General features: G+C 38.6%; 1 protein-coding gene across 1 annotated transcript in view; it reads left to right on the top strand.

The window, feature by feature from the left end:
- The window catches only part of C4H1orf21 (chromosome 4 C1orf21 homolog), a 153608-nt gene that overhangs the window by 74384 nt on the left and 59835 nt on the right, over positions 1-19389 (top strand). Inside the window, exon 3 of the mRNA XM_066626417.1 lies at positions 15389-15483. Within this exon, the coding sequence (XP_066482514.1) occupies positions 15389-15483 (95 nt within the window). The remainder of the gene's footprint in view (positions 1-15388; positions 15484-19389) is intronic.

Genomic DNA, 19389 nt, shown 5'->3' on the forward strand with positions numbered 1-19389 from the left:
TTTTGAAAAAACAGTGTAGTGAACCCCTCTGAGTGTACATTTCTATGAAAGGTCTAAAATTAAACGTATAAAATGAAGACAAAAATTTAAACTTATGGCAGGTATTTTTAATGGGGGAAACTATCTTATTTGGTAAAAAAAAACATTATTAGACGTGGGTTATCATGCTAGTGGTGTGCTAGTGTGGGTGGTGGGTCATTTTTCAATTTTATCCTCATTTTTGAATTCACAAATTGTATTTCTTCTGCCCTGCAGCATGTTTAATAATGTCAGACATTTTTGAAAGCAAATGTATGTAAAGCAGAGCATGTCTCCATAAATCAGCTGGATGTTGGATCCCAGCATAGGCTGCATTTGTCTCAAAGCACCAATTAATCATCTTGCAAGGGTTGGTGTCTGCGTGTGGTGCTAATATTATTAGGATGAATAAATAATAGATCAGCATTTCTATTTCTAAAAAAAAACAACTATTAATTAAGAGGCATTCTATTGTTTTGTATAGACCAAGAGTACCAATGTTTCACAGAATGTGAGATCTAACATTGGTAAGCTGCTTAAATAGCAGCAAGCTTTTTAAGGTTTGTTGGTTGAAAAACAGACAGCAATCTAATAATCTAGTGAGTTGACATTTATATTTAATGGCACCTTTATTTATAATTCTATTCATTTATTGCATTCTTTTTACCCTGCATCTTCCTCAGCAGGGTACCCCGAGCATCTTACATCAATCAACATAAAAATAAAATAATCATAGAATCCAATGCTAAAGCAGTAAAACACTTTTAAAATGGCAGCTAGTTCACAAGATCTTTCCTTTGTCCTGTTAGGGTAGGATGTCTGAATATATAGGGGTGTCTTTTCATGACCTACCTTCAGGGTAGAGGTTTCCAGCCCAATCTGCATGATTATTCAGGCAAAGATGACAGGCAATGAGTATACAAGGGTGTGTTTATTAAGCCATTCTAATGGAGAAATAAACGCAGAATATATTTGAAACGGATTGCATATATGTCCTGTCCAGAATATATACATCCAGAACTCAAGAGTTCTGCACTGTTCTCTGCAACAAGGAACTAACAGATGTTGGTCTCTGTTCAGGAAAGATGGATGGGCCTCATCCCTTAAAGAATTTGGTTGCTGACAGGGAGCATCTAATAGCCCCACATTGCAGCGGAGAGTATGCAAATTTTGTGTGTTTGTCATGACCCAGGATTCACTGGAAAGTTTCCGTGTCTGAAAAGCAGCTCAGAGTTGTCTCTGCAGAATGCAGAATTTTGCTGAATCATTTAGGCCTAGATCCTTTTCAGATATGCTATCCTTTGCTTTTTTTCAGATCCACATATCATAGTGAGAATGTGTAACAGTAAGCATTGTGTGTGCAAGTATGGCAAAGAACATAAACGTTAGTGTTGGGCTCCAGTCACTGCCCTATTTAAAATTGGCACTGTGCGTTTCCTTGTCCTGTAGGGTGTTCCAGGGAGTGAAGCTTACATAATTCAGGGGAGAGACATTTGCTGTGAGGGCAAAACTCATTATTCTTTAAATGAAAGGTTAAAGTCAATAATGCAGAGAAACAATTTTCTGTTGTTGTTTTTTTTTTGGTATATGTTTTATTTATTTATTACAGATACAGGTAAGGAAAATTGGATAGACTTAGGGCTAGGACTACATAGGTTACACACCAGGGTGGTGGCCATCGATTACAACAAACATTAATCCAAACGAAATTAATAATCAATACAAAAATTATCATATTCTTTAACCCTACTGGTTAATACTTTAACATTCCATATTTTTCCTCTAACCTTATCTATCCCATCATAAAAAAAACAATTCAGACTTTTACTTATACACTCTTCTTACCACTAAACTAGTCTCTAAAATAAAATCTTTCTTATCTAATTCTTAATTTCTAATATGACATCTAAAAAAGAAGTCTCTGATTACAATGGTATTACCTCCTTCAGTATCTCTTATAACATGTTATACATCATTTTCCATAACTATCCAATCAAAAAAGGCTTCAAATTTTTACTTATAGATTCTTCTTACCACTAAACTAACCTCTAAAATACAATCTATCTGATTCTTAATTTCTAATATCACATCTAAAAACAAATATCTCCAATTACAATAGTATTATACTTCGCTTATCCACAATACTTATATTCCAAAATTGCAGTTCCATCTAATTTATTTCATATATTTACCACTTTAATTTTCACGATACTTATATTCCAAATTCCCTTTTCATCCACTTTAATTTAATCTAATTAATAAAATATTATATCTTAATACCACTTAATTTCCGCAATATTTATATTTCAAATTTTCATTTGCATCTATTTTAATTTAATATGTTTAAAAAAAACATTCTATTTATTATTCAACCATTTTGCCCTTCTTCTTATTGTTTACTTTGTACTCTATCTTATTGGTGTTCCCTCTTAGTCCTACTAGTTCTTCCACGTCTTCTTTTTCTTCTTTTTCTTCTTAAGTCCCCCCCTCTGTTTTTCTTTCTTCTTTTTCATTTTGTTATTCTTGAATTCAATCCATAAATTCTTCCTCTTCTTGAGAGAGCTTGCTCTCTGAACATTTCGTCTTTTTTCTTCCTTAATATTATCAGTTATTATGACATCTGCTTCTTCCATCTCGTGTCCCATTTCAAAATACTCCACTTCTTTAACTTCACCTGACATCTGATCCATTCTTTTTTCTTCTCTATTGTTTATAATCTGTTCCCGCGAGTTTACAAGGGAGGAGCTTATTTGCCCAATTTGTTCAGAGAGTTCTCTGACTTGTTGCTCCATTTCTCTTCTAAAATCCATCAGAAAGTCCACCAGCAAGGCCTGGCTTTCACGATCATCTTTTAGATTTTCAAAAGCCATTTTTATCAACACCAACTCGAGCCACTTCTTACAGGGCTACTTTCTAATTTTGTATCCAGGGCTACTTTCCAAATTTTTATATATATAAAAAAAAGTCAATCAAATCCACAGTCAAATTAGGTTAGTATGCCTTTAAATGACCAAAAGAAGAAGAAAAAAAATTCAAGCCTCTTGCTGAGAAACCGAAACTGAAAGTAGCAGAATCCAGGCTTAAATAAAGGCTTTTTGCTGGGAAAATGAACTTTATTTCATTTTGTTGAAGATTACTTATTTATTTCTCTTCGGTACATACCATTAAAAAAAATATAATCTTGTACTTACTCCAGCAGGGGAAATACCAATTCACCTATTCCCCCCCTGGGTGGCTAACGGCCAGCGTGAATAATCTTGAATTTTCTCCTCCTCCTCCAGACTTCTTACTTACAGTTCTCAGTAAAACTTTTTAACGAGCCAAGTTCACTCACTCTTAATAGCTTTTTTCGCTGCGATTTTGTTGTATCTAGGCCGTGGGAGGACGGGTTTTCAGCTCTCCAAGCTTCTCAAAGATGGCGCCCGGGATAGATATGCTTCAGTACAGAGCAAAACAGAGAGAAATCCTTGAAATTGCCTGTTTCTAAGGACCCGCCCCCGTTCAAGCTCTCAGCTCTTCGTACCGTCTTCCTGGCACCGAAGCGTGCCTTAGTTGTTTAGGCACATGAAAACATACCTATTTCGCAGTCTCTTCGGGAACCCCCAAAGTTCACTGCAACTTCACTGAAAGTTAGCTCCGCCCCCCCGAGAAACAGTTTTCTGAAAAGAGAACCTGAAACCACCTGAGCTGCCTGCAACCCTTGAAGCAGTTCTTTCTGCTCTGAGTTGTTTTACTTGGCTGTCTTCAACTTGGTACCAAAAATAGCTCTTAAAATGAGTGGTGGAAAAGGTAAAATGAGGGCAGCAGTATAAGGCCCCAACTGTTTAACCACTCTTGTTTGAGTTTTTCTAAGAAAACAGAAATTACTTGAGACTGCTTTTAACCATGGCTATCCCTCTTCAAAAACTTAAGAGGGACATAACTTTGGAAAATAACTATCTAGTTACAGCAAAACCTAGAATGTTGTATGTGTGAGACAAGCGCGTAAGTACTGAAGTATGTAAGTTTCATTGTCAGAGGGCTGAGATGAAGAGAAGTTGTCCTGCAGTATCCTATGAGCCAGTAAATCTCTTCCACTCAGCCACTGAATTCTTCCAGGCCTAGGGCCCATAATTGTGTTTAAAATGAAGCTTGTTTGGTGCAGTATTGCTTAGTGTTTCCCAAAATGTGGGTTGGGACTCACCAATGGGTCACAACCTAATGGTTGGTGGATCCTGAGATTGACAAGACTAGGAAAATGATTGAACTTTATGGAAAGTGAAACTGAGCCACACATGAGCATTTACTCATGAGTATGAGACAGTGCCTCAGTCAACTTTAAAGGGCAGGCCAAGAGGAATGCAACACCACCAGAATGGTCCTTGATCCTATGAACTCAGGTTCCAACATTCAAGAAGGAAGACCCTCCCCCCCCCCCCGCCTGACAAGGAAAATTAATTGAGTCCTATGGAAACTGAAACTGAGCAGCATCTGTATTTACTTATGAGTAGGCAAACAAGTCTCTGCTCCTATCGAAGGCCAGTTAAAGCGGAATGCAAGGCCACCAGAATGATCCCAATCCAATGAACGTGAGCTCCACAAATGCTCCAGGAGGCGTCCCCCACCACAGTAAAAAGGATAAAAACAGAAACTTGAGCAGCTGGTAAAGCAGAACCATTTTTGTAAAGTTTTGTAAAGCTAGGCGAGTCCTGATAAGAGTGCCATTTTAAAAAAATGGATCTTCATGCTAAAAAGTGTGGAAACCACAGGTATAGCTTTATGTAAACATAGAGCTTGTGGACATTGTGCTAATCTGAAGCACCTTGTTGGTCACGCTGTCTCATGGGTAGAGGTGTTCTGTTGTTAAAAACACAAAACACTGCCATTTTGTGTTAAAATATTTTCCAGAAGTTAAAATAGATTGCATTTCCAGTTAAAAATAAAACTGTGGCAGCATCTGCTGACACTATATCACCTACCTAGTACTCTTTTAAAGAGTTTAAAAATAATAAAAATGAGAACTTGGAATGAGAACTTTCAAATCACGAAATCTATGAAAAAATAAAACCATTTTCAGATACCCGTACTCATGGGTTTTAAAATGGAAAGTCTGTTCTTTTTGTAGATTGTTTAATCTCTTTTTCAGAGACTGACTAGGTTCAAAGGAAGACAAGGCATCAGTACCTTTTTATAGTCAGGCTGAAGAGGGAATTTTAGGTAGATGCAGCCTTTTCTCAACCCTGTTTGGTAAGCTCTGCCTGTTGAATTTCCCTGTTCTATATATATTAGTTTTTCATGTATTCAGACTCCTTTGTATTGCTTGCCTGAGGAATTTGGTGTAGGTGGAATTGCTTACCTCAATTAACTAGCTATACGTGTGTCTGTGCATGTGCTGTTCCTCCTGCTTTTGTGGCATAGAACAAATTTCCCTATAGCCTGACAAAAAATTTGTTTCACTCAAATGCACTTTTTTCCTTTTAGAGTGATACTTTGAAAACCAGCCCATTGGCTGCTGTCACAGGTTGATGGCTGCTACTGCTAAGAGATAACTACTATTTAGCTCTTTTTGAATGTGCAGATCAATTCTTTTTCTATTTTCATGATATACCATGTTTCCCCAAAAATAAGACACTGTCTTATATTTTTTTTGGCTCAAAAAAACACACTAGGTCTTATTTTCGGGGTAGGTCTTATTTTTTTTAATGTACAACAATGTACTGCCTGCCTGCCTACTCAGAAGTCAGTCCCTTTATAGTTAATGGGACGTACTCCCTGGAAGGTGTGGCGAGGATGTCCCCTCAGCATCCAGGAGGATGCCTGCCTACTCAGAAGTCAGTCCCTTTATAGTTAATGGGACTTACTCCCTGGAAAGTGTGAAGAGCCTCAGAGCCCGGTAGGCAGGGTTGCCTCGCTTCCCGCCTCAGCTTCTCCTCAGCGTCCTCTGTCCAAGGTAGCACAGCAGGAGCTTTCTAGGTGGCTTGCGCAGGAGTGCAGCATTCCTGGTCACCCGCCCCACCCAAGGACCCCTTCCGCCCGCCCCCCATCCCAGCCCTGATTGCAACTAGGTCTTATTTTCGGGGTAGGTCTTATTTTTGGGGAAACACGTTAATTCTCAGAACAACCCTGTCAGGTGGGTAAGCATTATTATTCCCGTATTTCAGCAGGTGAAATAAGCTGTAGTCTGAGAGGGAGCAAGTTCATCGCAGGGCATAGTATATATAGGTCCACTGGGGATGGAGCCTAACAAAGGTGACAAACTGAATAAAACTCCATAGTTGGTTGACTGCACTTACTACATAAAGGTGGGCTTGACCCCTACAGCATTGGTTTTTAATAAGATGAATGTCTGGGTTTCTCTGTTCCATCTGTGAATAGTCTGCATGTTTGAGCATCTGGTGTGTTTCTGTCTCTGGAGTTCATTAGGTCTGTGTGCCAAAATCTGGAGGAGAAATGGCTTTGGAGCCCCATGTGTACTGCTCTGAGCACTCGGGGGGGGGAAGCAGGATTTGTGTAACCCACACAAATTTCTCCTTCCCTTTTGCTCCCCACCTAAAGCTGATCCCACATTCCCACTGATAATCTTCTCTTCCTAACAGCAGTTTAGAAGTGCTTTAAAGGTAGGTGTGGTGACTGTCCATAAAATATGTGGCATATTTCAGGCTCTGTTTCTGATAGCCAGGTAAGTTTATTAATTCATCAAATACTAGGCACTCCCTTCTTTACAAGCATTGTGGTGTTTGCTTTGGATTTATTGAATAAAAACCAAACACCAAAAGAGGAGCTGTTAGGTAAACTTGTGTGTATGTGTATTATTAGGTTGTTGCGCTCACTCAGAAGGTCTGAAGTATTCTTTGAATTAGCCAGGCTTTGGCCTGCTTTGTTTCTCTCAGGGCAGAGTTAGGCAGCCTCGATCTCTTCATGCCAAGCATTGGACGTGTGTTCCTAACCCCTATCCCATTCGAACTGGCTCTTGGCAATTTCTCAGTGAACGCCATTGTTTTGATAGTACTAGATATTTTTTGAAGTTATTAGGTGACTTTATGTACCCCCCTGCAGATAGTTAATATTACTATGTGCTATTAATATATCATACTATGTGCTATCAGTATTAAAATAATTAATATTACTAATATCACTAGTAATATGTGATATTACTATATCACACAGAACAGCAGGTGTGGAGTTAGGAAGATCAACTGGTGTGTACTTGCTGCATCTTGGATTGACAAAAAAACATAGTAGGAGGAATGGACACAATTTGGAATAACTTTCATTGACCTGGCAGTTCTGTAGGTCTGCTGATGGAGTTTTTTTTCTGCTTTTGATATTATTTTGATACATTTATAACGCTGCTTTTTGGCACGTACACACACCCCTCCTCTCTGCCTATAAGGGCATTTTACAGTGACCTCTGGCTGTACGCAGTGATATTTGCCAAAGTGCAGTATTTAAGTATTTCTCTGGAATAAATGACCACCTGACTTTTGTTTTTCTGATTAATAGATTTATAGTTTGAATATCCCTTTTTTCTGCCAAAGTAACTGTCTATCATCAGCCCAGCATGATTTTTTTTTTTCTTCCTTTTTGAAGTGCCTTTTTGTGATGTTTCTTATGTATCTTTTTAGATTGCGAGCCTTTGGGGGGCAGGAACAATTCTTTTCATTATTTTGTATGTGAAGTAAATGAACTTTTTTTGTTGAAAACAGGTATATAAATATTATCATTCATTCATTCTTCTTAGGAAGATTCTACCAAATCTTAATTCAACACTGCACTTCTCTCTTGTTTCTAAAATAAGTCTGTTGTTGAGTTTTTGGACTTGAGGAAAAATGTGATAGGTAGTTGTGGAGCCATCATTGGTTCTCTGCCCATTTTTTTTTCTTTAATTGTAAACAAGAAGTTTCTTTAGTGGCAGAGTAAGGATGTGTCAGAAAGGGTGTGACATTGTGGCTACTCCCACACCATACAATTTGTGTATGTTAATCATGACTTCAGAAGCAACCACAATTATAGCTCTGCCTTTAGATTTGTTGGATGTTAAGTCCATTCTTTGTTCCCTGTCATAACTTCGCAAAATATTTTGAAGCCATAGAATATCTTTTAAGTGTCTCTCTTGCTCTCTCATTTTAAGTTTTTTGTTTTTTGCACCACTTCATTCCTGTGTGGTTTCAAGTGCCGTTTTTTTCCAGTTCTGCGATGGCAGCATACCTTTCCACAAAAATTAGTAGAGCCAGTTAAAAATCAAGGTGGGTCATGTCTTCTGGTGAAGTAAAACTAGCCTGTCCAGCCGAGGAACTTTCCCCGCTATAGATTAAGGAGCAGTTACCTTGGATCATCAGTGTATCTTTGCCCTTAGCTAAAGAAATAATGCTGTGGCCTGTGGTTTAATTAACCAAGGTGTGTGCCAGCAGGAGCAAGAGGGAGCATGGAATGGACAATTCCATAAACGGAGGTTGCCAAAAAATCTTGCCAAATGCTGCAATGACTGTGTGATAAGGTTTTCCTGCTTCTGGTGAATTCTGCAGTGCATGACAAAATGAAGAGCAATGCTTGCCACATCTGTTTGACTATTCTGTACATGTCTAGAATGGAATACATTTTAATGTGTGTGAGCAGCTTGTACTGCTCTACATTAGTGCTTAATAAATAATGGTGGCCCCCAAAGTTGCATTTATTCAGCACTAATAAACAGTAGCGCATGCTGCTATATGTACCACTATAATGTGTTTCCATTCTAGATGTGTACAGAAAGGCTGATCTTCCCTGTAGGCTACTCAGAATGGGAGATTGCTACCGTGACTGTTTTTTTCCCCCTGGTGTTCCAAGTGTGTTTACAATTTTGAATAATGGAGATGTTTGCTAGAAATTTCTGTTTTCCTTCCATGAGTTCATGAGCTTCATTTTCTTTAACCATCCAGAATTGGAACAGATGACTGGACAGATGACCAGTCAAGTATTGGCAATTAACCAAGTTCAAATAACTGTCAAATATTCCATAATGCCAAGAGTGCCTTTGTGTAAGTGGCAGCCTATTTTTTTGTTGCAAGATGGGGTCATCGGATAGCAATGATTAGAGAAGATCCTTTGCTTTTCCAATCCCACAGGAGTTGGCTATACATCACTTATTTAGGACAGCGTTCTCCAAACCCCAGTCTGCTGGCTGGATCTGGGGTTTGGAAAAAGGCCCCTCCCCCCCATGAGCAGTTCTTTCTGTTCTGCATCCTTGTGCCCGGATCATCTTGAAAGAAACATGGTGCCACGGCAGAACGGTAAGCGTTGTTTGGGATGGGGAGGGCTTTTTCTCAGGACACAACAGTTTCCAGTTTGGAGACCTCTGATTTAGGAGCATGCATCCCTACCACTCTCTCTAAATGCATAACCTCTCCCTTCCCAATCAAACATCATAAATTAGCTTTTGAGACTCCTCATATTATGTAGGCATCTCTTACCAGGAGGAAGCATGAAGCAAGTGCAAACTCATTTCTGTGGCATGGATGGATCAAAGGTCCACCAAGGCTATTGCTTTCATATAACTTGATGCTGTGCTGTGTAAAGCTTGTGGAAGGACTGGACCCTGACATGTTCTTGAGGATTAAATTTATAATTTCTGTTTGTAGTTAGTGTCCTAATAAAGTACCTGACAATTACTTGATAATCTTTGATTGGTGTTGGACAGGTTAAGTTGCCCAAGGTGGGGCATGTTTTGGGAACCTTTTAAAAAAAGAAGTCATTTTAACTGAGTTTTTGAGGTTTTCATGGTCTTCATTCTGTAGCCTTGTTGGATTCCCCATGTTGTTGTAACAGTTCCTCACATTGTTGTCTCTGCCATTTTTCCTTCTCTAGTAATTGTTTCAGTAGTAGATTTTGATATGCTCATTTATCACCATGACTATTATTAATGAATACTGTACTGCTTCATTATGTTGCCATGGTACTGGGGGGGATTACCTGGTTCCAGATGAAAATCTTTATTTTAGTATTTTTGTTTGAGCTTTTTTCTAGAACATAATCTATAAATACAGATATGACATTTTAAAACGATTCTGTTTCTGTAATCATTGTTTGCTGAAAGCTATTATAGCCATATATTCTAGGCCCTGAATTTGGAGAAGTAAATTGTCTGTGCAATCAGAATATGCCTGACTTTTCTCTACATTTTTATTGCTATTCTGTCCTTGTATCTATTGTGTCTCTTGGTCTGTTTTGGTGGTGGCGGTGATGGTGACAGCAAAGCACATGCCACAAAATATTCATTTTCCCCCTTCTTTTAAAATTGTGTACAATATTTTTTGTACCTTTTGTGCCTTTGTGTACAATATTTGTGTAGGGCTGTTTTCTAGTGTAGGAAATATTTTGTATTTTACCCAGCAGTCAGTTTTAAGTAGAACAGAAAATGAATTTTGTTCACACTCAATCCATAAATAACCTAAATAAGAAAACTATTTAAAATGGTTTGCCTGTTTACCTAGTTATCTGCATTTGCACAAATGTAGGAATATAGTGCTGTAATAAATTTTAGTATTATTGCATAGTGGTACTTAATAAGTAGTATATAGCGCGCATATATATATATATATATATATATATATATATATATATATATATATATATATATATTGTTTTTGAATGTTCAAAGCACTTCACATTTATTATCTCAGAAATCTTACAATAACCTGTAAAGTAGGTCTATATTATTATAACAGGTGCAACCTTGTTATATACAGATTTTTTTATACATGGATTTGACTCAGCACGAATGGCTACTGCAAATGAGAAGGAATGTGCTGATCCCTGGAGAAGGGGGGAAAATGCATCCCTTTAAAATCACAGTTTTAAAAATGGCTTTTCTTACTGTTGTAGAGAGACAGTCATGCAGGCAGGGGTCCTTTGCATTTGTAATTGCTGGCTGCCTCTCTATAACAGTAAGAAAAGCCGTTTTTAAACCACAATTGTAAAGGGACGCACTTTTAAATTTTTTTCAAACTGCTATTTAACACATTTTATTGTATCAGCAGGGAGTCCCAGAATCAAACTCCTGCAGATGTTCAGGTATAACCTTATTCCATTAGGAGCAACAGAGGGGCAAGAAACCTGGAAGTCAGTCTTTAAAGCTATTTTTCCACTGCTTTTTTTAATCCACTGATTTTTTTTAATCCACCAGGGGTTCTGGAACAGAACCCCAGCAGATAACAAGGGATAGCCTGTATTTCCTTGAAGATTGGTGAGAAAAGGGGTTGAAAAATAGTAGTTGCCCTAAGACCACACAGTGAACTCAAGGTGGAGGTGAGATTTTATCCATGGATGTTTGATCACAACATTGTGCTTAATTCACAAATGTGAAAATTGAAGACAGGTGTTTTCTTATGTATGATAGTGGCTGATGATGTTCTTTTTTCCCCCATATTTTGCCTTGGTGCTGGCATTGTCAGCATTAACAGTTTTGTACAACTCTACAAAACAGTACTCTAATAGAAATTCACGTTCATGATCTTGATTATCCTTGCATCACACCTGTAAGGTAGGTCAGTATCGGTACACCCATGTTACAGATGAAGGGCTGAGGCTAAGTGGCTTGCCTGAGGGCAAAGCTAGATGTTATTTAGAGCATATGGTTGCCACCAGGAGCAGAGACCTCTTGAGCCTTCCTCACTCAGTCCTCCAGTGATATGTATAGTAAGAGAGTTTATGGTATGTCAACATTCCATGGAGAGTTGCTCCACATCTGTTCAAATTCATTGGCTGCCACTTGCACGTTTTTGGGTGGCAGTCACAACTTCCTCATATTGTCGGATTTTGCTCCAAGGCTACTCAATGTGTTGGGATTTTAATTGAAGATTGCTAGTTTATAGCTTGTGTTCTTTACCACTGGAAACATAAAGGCATCATGCCCTTTACAGTGAGTTATCAAAGGACCATTGTTGGAAACAGATGATGGGCTAAATAGATCCTTGGTTTGACCTTGCAGGACACTGCTTATGAGAACACCAAATACAATTTTCCCTTGATATGTTTGTTATGGCTATTCCATACTTCTTTGCAAATGAGTAAGACACTGTGGAGAATGCTGTATTTAAAATCTACCAATTACTTTTTGTTCTGGGGGAATAGCTGTGGTTACTCTACATCCCCAATGACAACATATTATAAGGTTATGAAGACGGATGGTGAATATTCGTTCTGATTTTGGTATTTGCACATTAGACTGTACAGCGTTAAGAATTGTTGTGGGTTTACTGGAGCTTTGTCAGTATTTGAACAATTGGTTATGAGACAAGAACTAGCTGAACATGAGAATATTCCACAAATTGAATGAAAATGTATGGGAAATTATTATACTTGCTGTGTAAACAGGAAAGAGAGATAGGAAATGGCAGTTTAGGTTATTGGTAGATATAGATTTGAAACAATTCCAGAAATATCATTTATTTGAATTTAGAGAGAAACTTCTTCACAAGTTTGCAAGTTACCTTAACTGTGTGTGTGATTTGATAAATCAGCTAGAGGTTACAGAAAGTATATAAGCACTTAAAAATATAAAATTTTAATTAGGGTTTATCATTAGTCCAACTGATTAGTGTGATTGGTTAAATATTTTCAATAATATTCAAGCATTTAAAACATTAAGTAAAACTGTAACACAGAGAGTTGTTACAAAATTGCAAAATAGTCCAGTGTTTTGAAACAATGAAAGTATATTCTAAAGTGGCCACTTCTACAACTGTATATGTTTAGCTAGTTATAGCTAATAATGTTTTGCAAAAATGAATACATGAGAATGAATTTAAAACTTGATCAGCTTGGAATTGGTCTTAGATTTTTATGCTACCGTATGCATTTTGTTAAAATTAAGTTAAACCAATAAAATACAGATAGCAAAAAATCAGTTTTGTGTGTGCCTTGTGATTAGGAAGAGGACAGATTATTTGCTGTAAAATTGTGGGAGGGAGAGCTGGAAAACAGCAAGTCCTTGCTCCTTTCTTTGCTATCAAATGACTGTGAAATGCAATTTGGAAGGTAGGACACTTCCTACACAAGGGTGTTTTTATATAGCTATAGAATTTATATGTCTCTTATCAGATATTATCTGATAAGTACTCAGTGAACTTGCCAACAGAAAATATTTGCTTGGCATCCCTAGCTTAATTCAAATGACAGTTTCAATTATATAGTACTGTAGGCAATTGCACAAAATCAATTTCAATCATTGAACTATCTAGAAACATGAAACGCCTGCCTACTTATTATATTCCAGTACAAAGTACATTTTGATTCTTAAAATCATACAAAGATAGGAAAAAGGCATCTGTAAAATCTCTAATCGTCTGAGCATTTCAGTTGTGTTTAGAATCTTGGCATTTTATTTGTAACAAAACAATGTTATTTTTTGGTACTTATCACCCTGATTCTGGATGGATGTAATTGGCTGGCAAAAAATTTAACTCCTGAATAAAGAAGTAGTAATTCTAAAGTTAAATGAATTTTAGCTCCTGTACCAAAATAATAATGTACTGAAGTACAGTACTGAATAATAATGTACTGTAATAATGTAATGAAGTAATGAGAAATACAGTACAGTGCCCTGTTCAAAGCATATTTCTGACTCTCTCTTTCCAAAAGCCTTGTTGACATAGGCCCAATTTAACAGGTAATACATGAAGGGTCATTCTGGCCTGTTCAGCAGAGTAAAGTTAGGATGTACCCATTCTCCCTACTTCTGCCATTCCTGAATGCCTGAAGTTGCCTCAAGTACCCTTACTGGGAGAAAGGTGGGGCATACATTCATTAAATATATAGTAAATAAGTCCGCCTACACCTGGTCACTTCCCTAGAAAGAATCCAGGAAATTGGCTGCATGAGTGAAGCATTTTGTGCCTACTCGGAAAGTGTGAGGATGGCAGAGGTAAGGGCTGGATGCAGTGTGGGCAGAAAGGGCAGGCACACCCTTGCTTTGCTCCAGGCAATATACCAGATTGGACTTGGAACTACTGTCTGAAACTGGCCTCTATTTGAGACCTTCAAGCAATGAATACTATCCTCAGGATTGATAGCTCCTATACTTAATAAAAAGGAGATAAGTTTCAGAATTGTTGGACAGAAGATGCAATTAACAATTTGTGTACAGTACTTGTGCATGACTTGGAGGCAGCACATTGAAAATAATATTGGAAAACGAACCTTTTTTGTGCTTTATTGGAATGACTCCAGAGATCCTTACAACCTGTATTCACTGATATAGATTTCAGTTTTAAAAGGCTCATCTACATTCTCTTTTTTAACGCTACTTCCAGAGTTAACAAAGGGAGATTCCTGGATTATTGTTGATGTACTGCATTTATCTTACACAACTAAGGGCGCAATCCTAACCCCTTATATCAGTACTTTCCAGCACTGGCATACCGGTGCCAATGGGATGTGTACTGCATCCTGCAATTGGGTGTCACTCACGGAGGCCTCCTCAAAGCAAGGGAATGTTTGTTCCCTTACACCAGAGCTGCATTGCCCTTAGGGTTAGGATTGTACCCTAAGTAACCTAGCTTAAGTGGATTTTTAAGCGGGTTAGACAATTTCATGACAAACAGGCTTGCTGGTACCTATAATAATAATTATTACTTTCACTGTTACTATTAATATTTATAGATTGCTTTTCAGACCAAAAAAATTCACAAAGTGTGTTATGTAGTTAAATTGTCTTACAAAGGGCTAACAATCTAAAACGATGGGAGTTGAAACACCAGCAAACAGCCACTGGAAAAGATGCTATCCAATCCTTATTGAAATGAATGGAAAGTGTACAAGAATAAAATGTATCAGTCTCCCTGCCCTGTGTGGTCTCTGCACTTATCTGTCTTGAGGCACCCAGTCATCTTGATATGTCTGTGCTGGAGAGACAGCTCTGTCTTCCCCCACCCTCACTTATGGGCACCTTGGAAACATACTGGGGAGCCACAGTTAGCCCAAGTCTCTGTTGCACTTTTTCATGGCATACATATATGCTACAGATATTTTGATAGCTACACAACATTTGTCTGTAACTTAGATGTATTCAGATTATAATCCGAGAAGTGATACTTAAGTTTCTCTTAGTCCTCTTCCAACCCAGTTCCAAGTATATTTACCCAGAAATAAGCCTCACTAAGTTCAATCTAGGACTCATAGAATTTAACATGCTGGTATTTGACTGCAAGTCATGGTTAACTGTTCTTTCCAAGACCTGTTTCTGGTAGGAAAACAGGAAACTAGGCTCTCATTAGGCATCTGTGCAGTTATGAAACATTTATGGGTTCTTTATTCTTCCTTTTTTGGGGGTAGTCACCTCCTCTTTTAATTTCCTGAGTTTTGCAGGTTCTAAAACTATTCTTACATGTGTCTCTTTTGTCCTCTTCATCCTCAGATGAGTATAGGATCAAACCTGTGGAGGAAGTCAAATACATGAAAAATGGGGGAGAAGATGATCAGAAAATAGCCGCCAGAAACCAGGAGAACTTGGTAAGGGTTCAGAACATTATTACTTATTTAACAGCTTGGACATGGCTCGGTGTCTGTAGTGAAGTATAAAATATGTACAACACTCAGTGTACTAGAGAACAGCTTTCTTGAAAGCACCATAACTATTTATAGCTCCAATGGAGAGTGCAAAATGCTGCCTTCCTCTGCTTGTCTCTATGAATTATCCCTTCGTTAATACTGTGAAGAGTGCTCCAGTAGAATGGGCATTTGTATTCAGCCCCTTTGCAAGTGGCAGTACTGTTCGGCTCATGATGAATGTGTTTACGTGCAAAGGAGCTGTTAGCAACACAGGAATTTACAGCCTTTTGAGAAGGAAACTACCTACTTTTAAGGAGATGTCTGTCGTTATTTACTCACTGTGCTCCCACCTGGAATTTTAAAGAGTGTAAAGTCAGACAGGTCAGGATATATAATGTGCTTACAACAGAGAATTTGCAGGAATCAATGTTTAGTAATTTGTTTGTAGATAGAAGTTAATTTCTTGTTTACATTTTGTGTTGTCCTCTCATTTTATCCTTGCATACTGCCAGGGCTCTGTACTGCAATTCTGCAGGCGAGTAGAAAGAGTGCAAAATTTGGCTTCTTGATAATTACAGCTTTCAGTTTTAAAAAAGCAAGTTTCCAGTTCATATGGCTTCAAAAGTGTGGACAAAATCTTGCTGAAAACTTAACTAGCCAGAGAGATGGTTAAAACAGATTTCTAGTGAATGGGAGTAGAGTTTCAAGTGGCCAATGAAATCTCTTGCCTTCTACTCTGTGTCTAGGACAAATATAGCTCTTTTTACCCATCTGGTCATGGATACCCCCCCCCCCAAGAAAAATTTCTGGGAATTGCAGTTTGGTGGGTGTGCTAAGAATTTTTTTGGTTATATGTTATGTGTGTGTCCCCCCTTCGCAGTACTAGAGTTCACAGAACTTTTGATTTAAACTATTCAGTGAGTTTAACTTTGTGGTATGGATTTTGCTTTCAGTGGCTCATTGAGGCGGGTAAGAATTTTTAGCTGAACATGTACTGCATTTCTCTGGTCTATACTCCAGAGTTAATTTGAGCCAGGATTATCAGTCCCAGAATCCTTTTTAGTGCCAGGGTTTGTGAAATAATAAGAGGTTGCCTCAGAGCATATGAAAGTGTCTTTATTTTCCTATTGAGTAATTACATCCAGTTCTTGAAGATCTAGTATCAAGTGTAATTTTTGACTAGGTGCACTGATTTAAGCTCCTCTTACCCCCCTTTTCTCCCTCAGCAAAAGGTTCAGTAGAAAAGAGGCTTCCCTTTGAAGTCAGTGCCATAGCAGAAAGACCATGCGGCCAAATATGCAGGTCTTCTTGTAGATTCATTGTCTTCATTTGTGCCCTAGCCACCCTAGCCATTGCTGGATTGGCATTCACCAGCCAGTAGGGCATGCAAGCCCATCTGGCCAGGTCGGAGAGCAGATGGAGATTTCCAGGTAAGTCATAGACTATCCAGTCGAACATACCAGTGGGCATAACCAGTTCTAGGTTTTTTAAGGTCAAACCCAAGGTTGCTTGGATGTGTTCCTGCTTGGCTTCCTCAGACATTGCATCTAATTGTGTCCAAGCACTCACCCACCTTCTGGGGATAAGAGAGGCATGATGGACAACTAATTTGCGGTTTACTTAAAGAGGTGAGTGGCATTCCAATACTTGAGAAAACCAACAGACATTGTGAGATACCTTGGAGAAAAACACATAAGGTGGCGTGGTTTGAAGCATTATCAGTAGAAGTGTTTGAAAATGGTATTTATTTTACTCTGATGTAATCCCATTGTGTTCTGTTAGACTTATAATGTAATCCTTTCTTACTGGAAACAAACACCTCTAATTATGAGAAACATTCTTGATCTTTACAACTCCTAACTATTATGGTAAAATAAGTGATACTAAATTTTTTCCAAGTTTTATATGACTGAGGAACTTGCTTTGTGAAAGCCATGAACAATTGTTAAAGGTTTGCTCATTTCAACTATATGGAAGTCTCTGTGTTCGTCCTGCATTCAAAATCAGTGGCTAAATTCTTCACTATGATTCATTGATTCATGTTTTACATTTTGGAATTGTTTGATAACTCTACATGTTTGATCTGGTTTTCGTTCTGGGTTTTGTAGAAGAGGGTCACAGTTCATTTTTAAAAAAAAATTTCTGCCTTGAGAGGAAATAGCTGCAACGTTAATCAGAGTGGTTATTTTAGGAGGTCTCTTTTAATTTATGTCCTGATGCCAGTAAAAAAAACCAAAAGTCATTCTAGGAGTCATTAGGAAAGGGGCTGGAAAGTAAGATGACCAGTATCGTAATACCTTTCATGGTGCAGCCACATTTGGAATCCCCTGTACAATTCTAGTCACTTTTTCTTTCTCTGCAAAAGAATATCATAGAAAAGGTGCAGAAAAAGGCAACAGGATAAAAGGTTTTAAGAAGGGCTGAGTTGGCCACGAAGTGGACTGAAGTGGCTGCTTTGACCAGTGAACTGACTGTGAGGGTTCTGCAGCCCCCTTAGCCTGTCACCTTCCTCAGCTGCTTAATGCTATTGGCTGATCATTGTCTTGGTCACTGAGTGAGCATGAAGAGGTTTCGGGTAGCAACAGCCCAATTCTTCCTCCAGTGAAGGGATTTTTAACCACTGTGCCATGGCATACTAGTGTGTCACAGATGCTCTGCAGGTGTGCTGCAGGAATTTGGGGAGGGTCATTTATTAGTAGAGAAGTTGGGGAATTTGAGCCCCCTGCCAGCAGCATGGTGTGCGTTATCAAAACTGATGGTGTGCCTTGACAATTTCAGCGCCTTTTCAACATGCCATGAGATGAAAAAGATTGAAAATTGCTGCTCCAGTGCAACTGTTACAAGCAATCACAATTACGATGCTAGAGAAAAATGAAGCAGAGCATGAGTGGCATAGCTGGCACTGGGGTCACAAAGAATTTTAACATTCCCCTGTATCCCCTTAACACCCCCCCCCCCATTTTTACCCTCCCTACAATGTATACCCGTACACTGGGTACCTTGAGAGAGTGTCTTAGAGGCAAAAACTGGAAGTATCTTTCAGAGGCCTCTAAGACATCCTCTAAAAGCGTGATACCTGGGGCAATGTACCCCTGGATCCCCTTAGCTACGCCACTGCAGAGTGCCACTCTGATTATGTTCTGAAAGCTTGTGGAAGGAAAGCAAACAATGGTTCCACCTCTTTCTTGCTTGTCCAGTCATGGTCAGGCATATAAGAAAGAGGTGGAACTGAAGAGCCTCCTCCTTGCTCTGCCATGTCCTTATTTTAAACTCTGATATCATCCAGTGGTTCCATCTAACCATGTCTTTAAATGCACAGAGTGGTAGAGCATGCTGGGAGAAGAAAAGAACTCTACTCCCAATGTATGCCATGCAGCCTGTGCGTTTGAACATGGCCGGGAGGGATCAGGCAGCAGGAGGATTAAGTTCAGGAGACAGGAAAGAGCTGCTGTAGAATTTCTCCACTCTTCTCCTTGCTTGCCTGGCTACAATTTTATACAGCTGGGAGGGGGGAGATAAAAAAAAAGGGAGAGGCTTTAGGAAGTTGCCAAAAGGTGCCATTGAAATGGGGAATGAAGTTGAGGTGTCTTTAAGATGGCAGATCCACATCATTTTGATCAGCGGGTCCTTTTGAGCTGCTCCTGGTTTTGGGCATCTGCTTACAAGGCAAGGCTAACACATCTGGGACTTTGGGGTTTAGAAGAGAAATTTATTAAGGGCAGTAGATTTGAAACAGACAAAAATATTTTTCGTTCATACAACGTCATTACCTAATGGAATTTGCTGCCATGAGATGTTGCGATCGTTACCTTAGCTGGCTTTACAGGGGGATTAGATGTTCATAAAGGATGCTTCTGTTAGCTACAA

This window comes from Tiliqua scincoides, chromosome 4 (genome assembly GCF_035046505.1).
Source record: "Tiliqua scincoides isolate rTilSci1 chromosome 4, rTilSci1.hap2, whole genome shotgun sequence".
Classification (NCBI taxonomy): Eukaryota; Metazoa; Chordata; class Lepidosauria; order Squamata; family Scincidae; genus Tiliqua; species Tiliqua scincoides.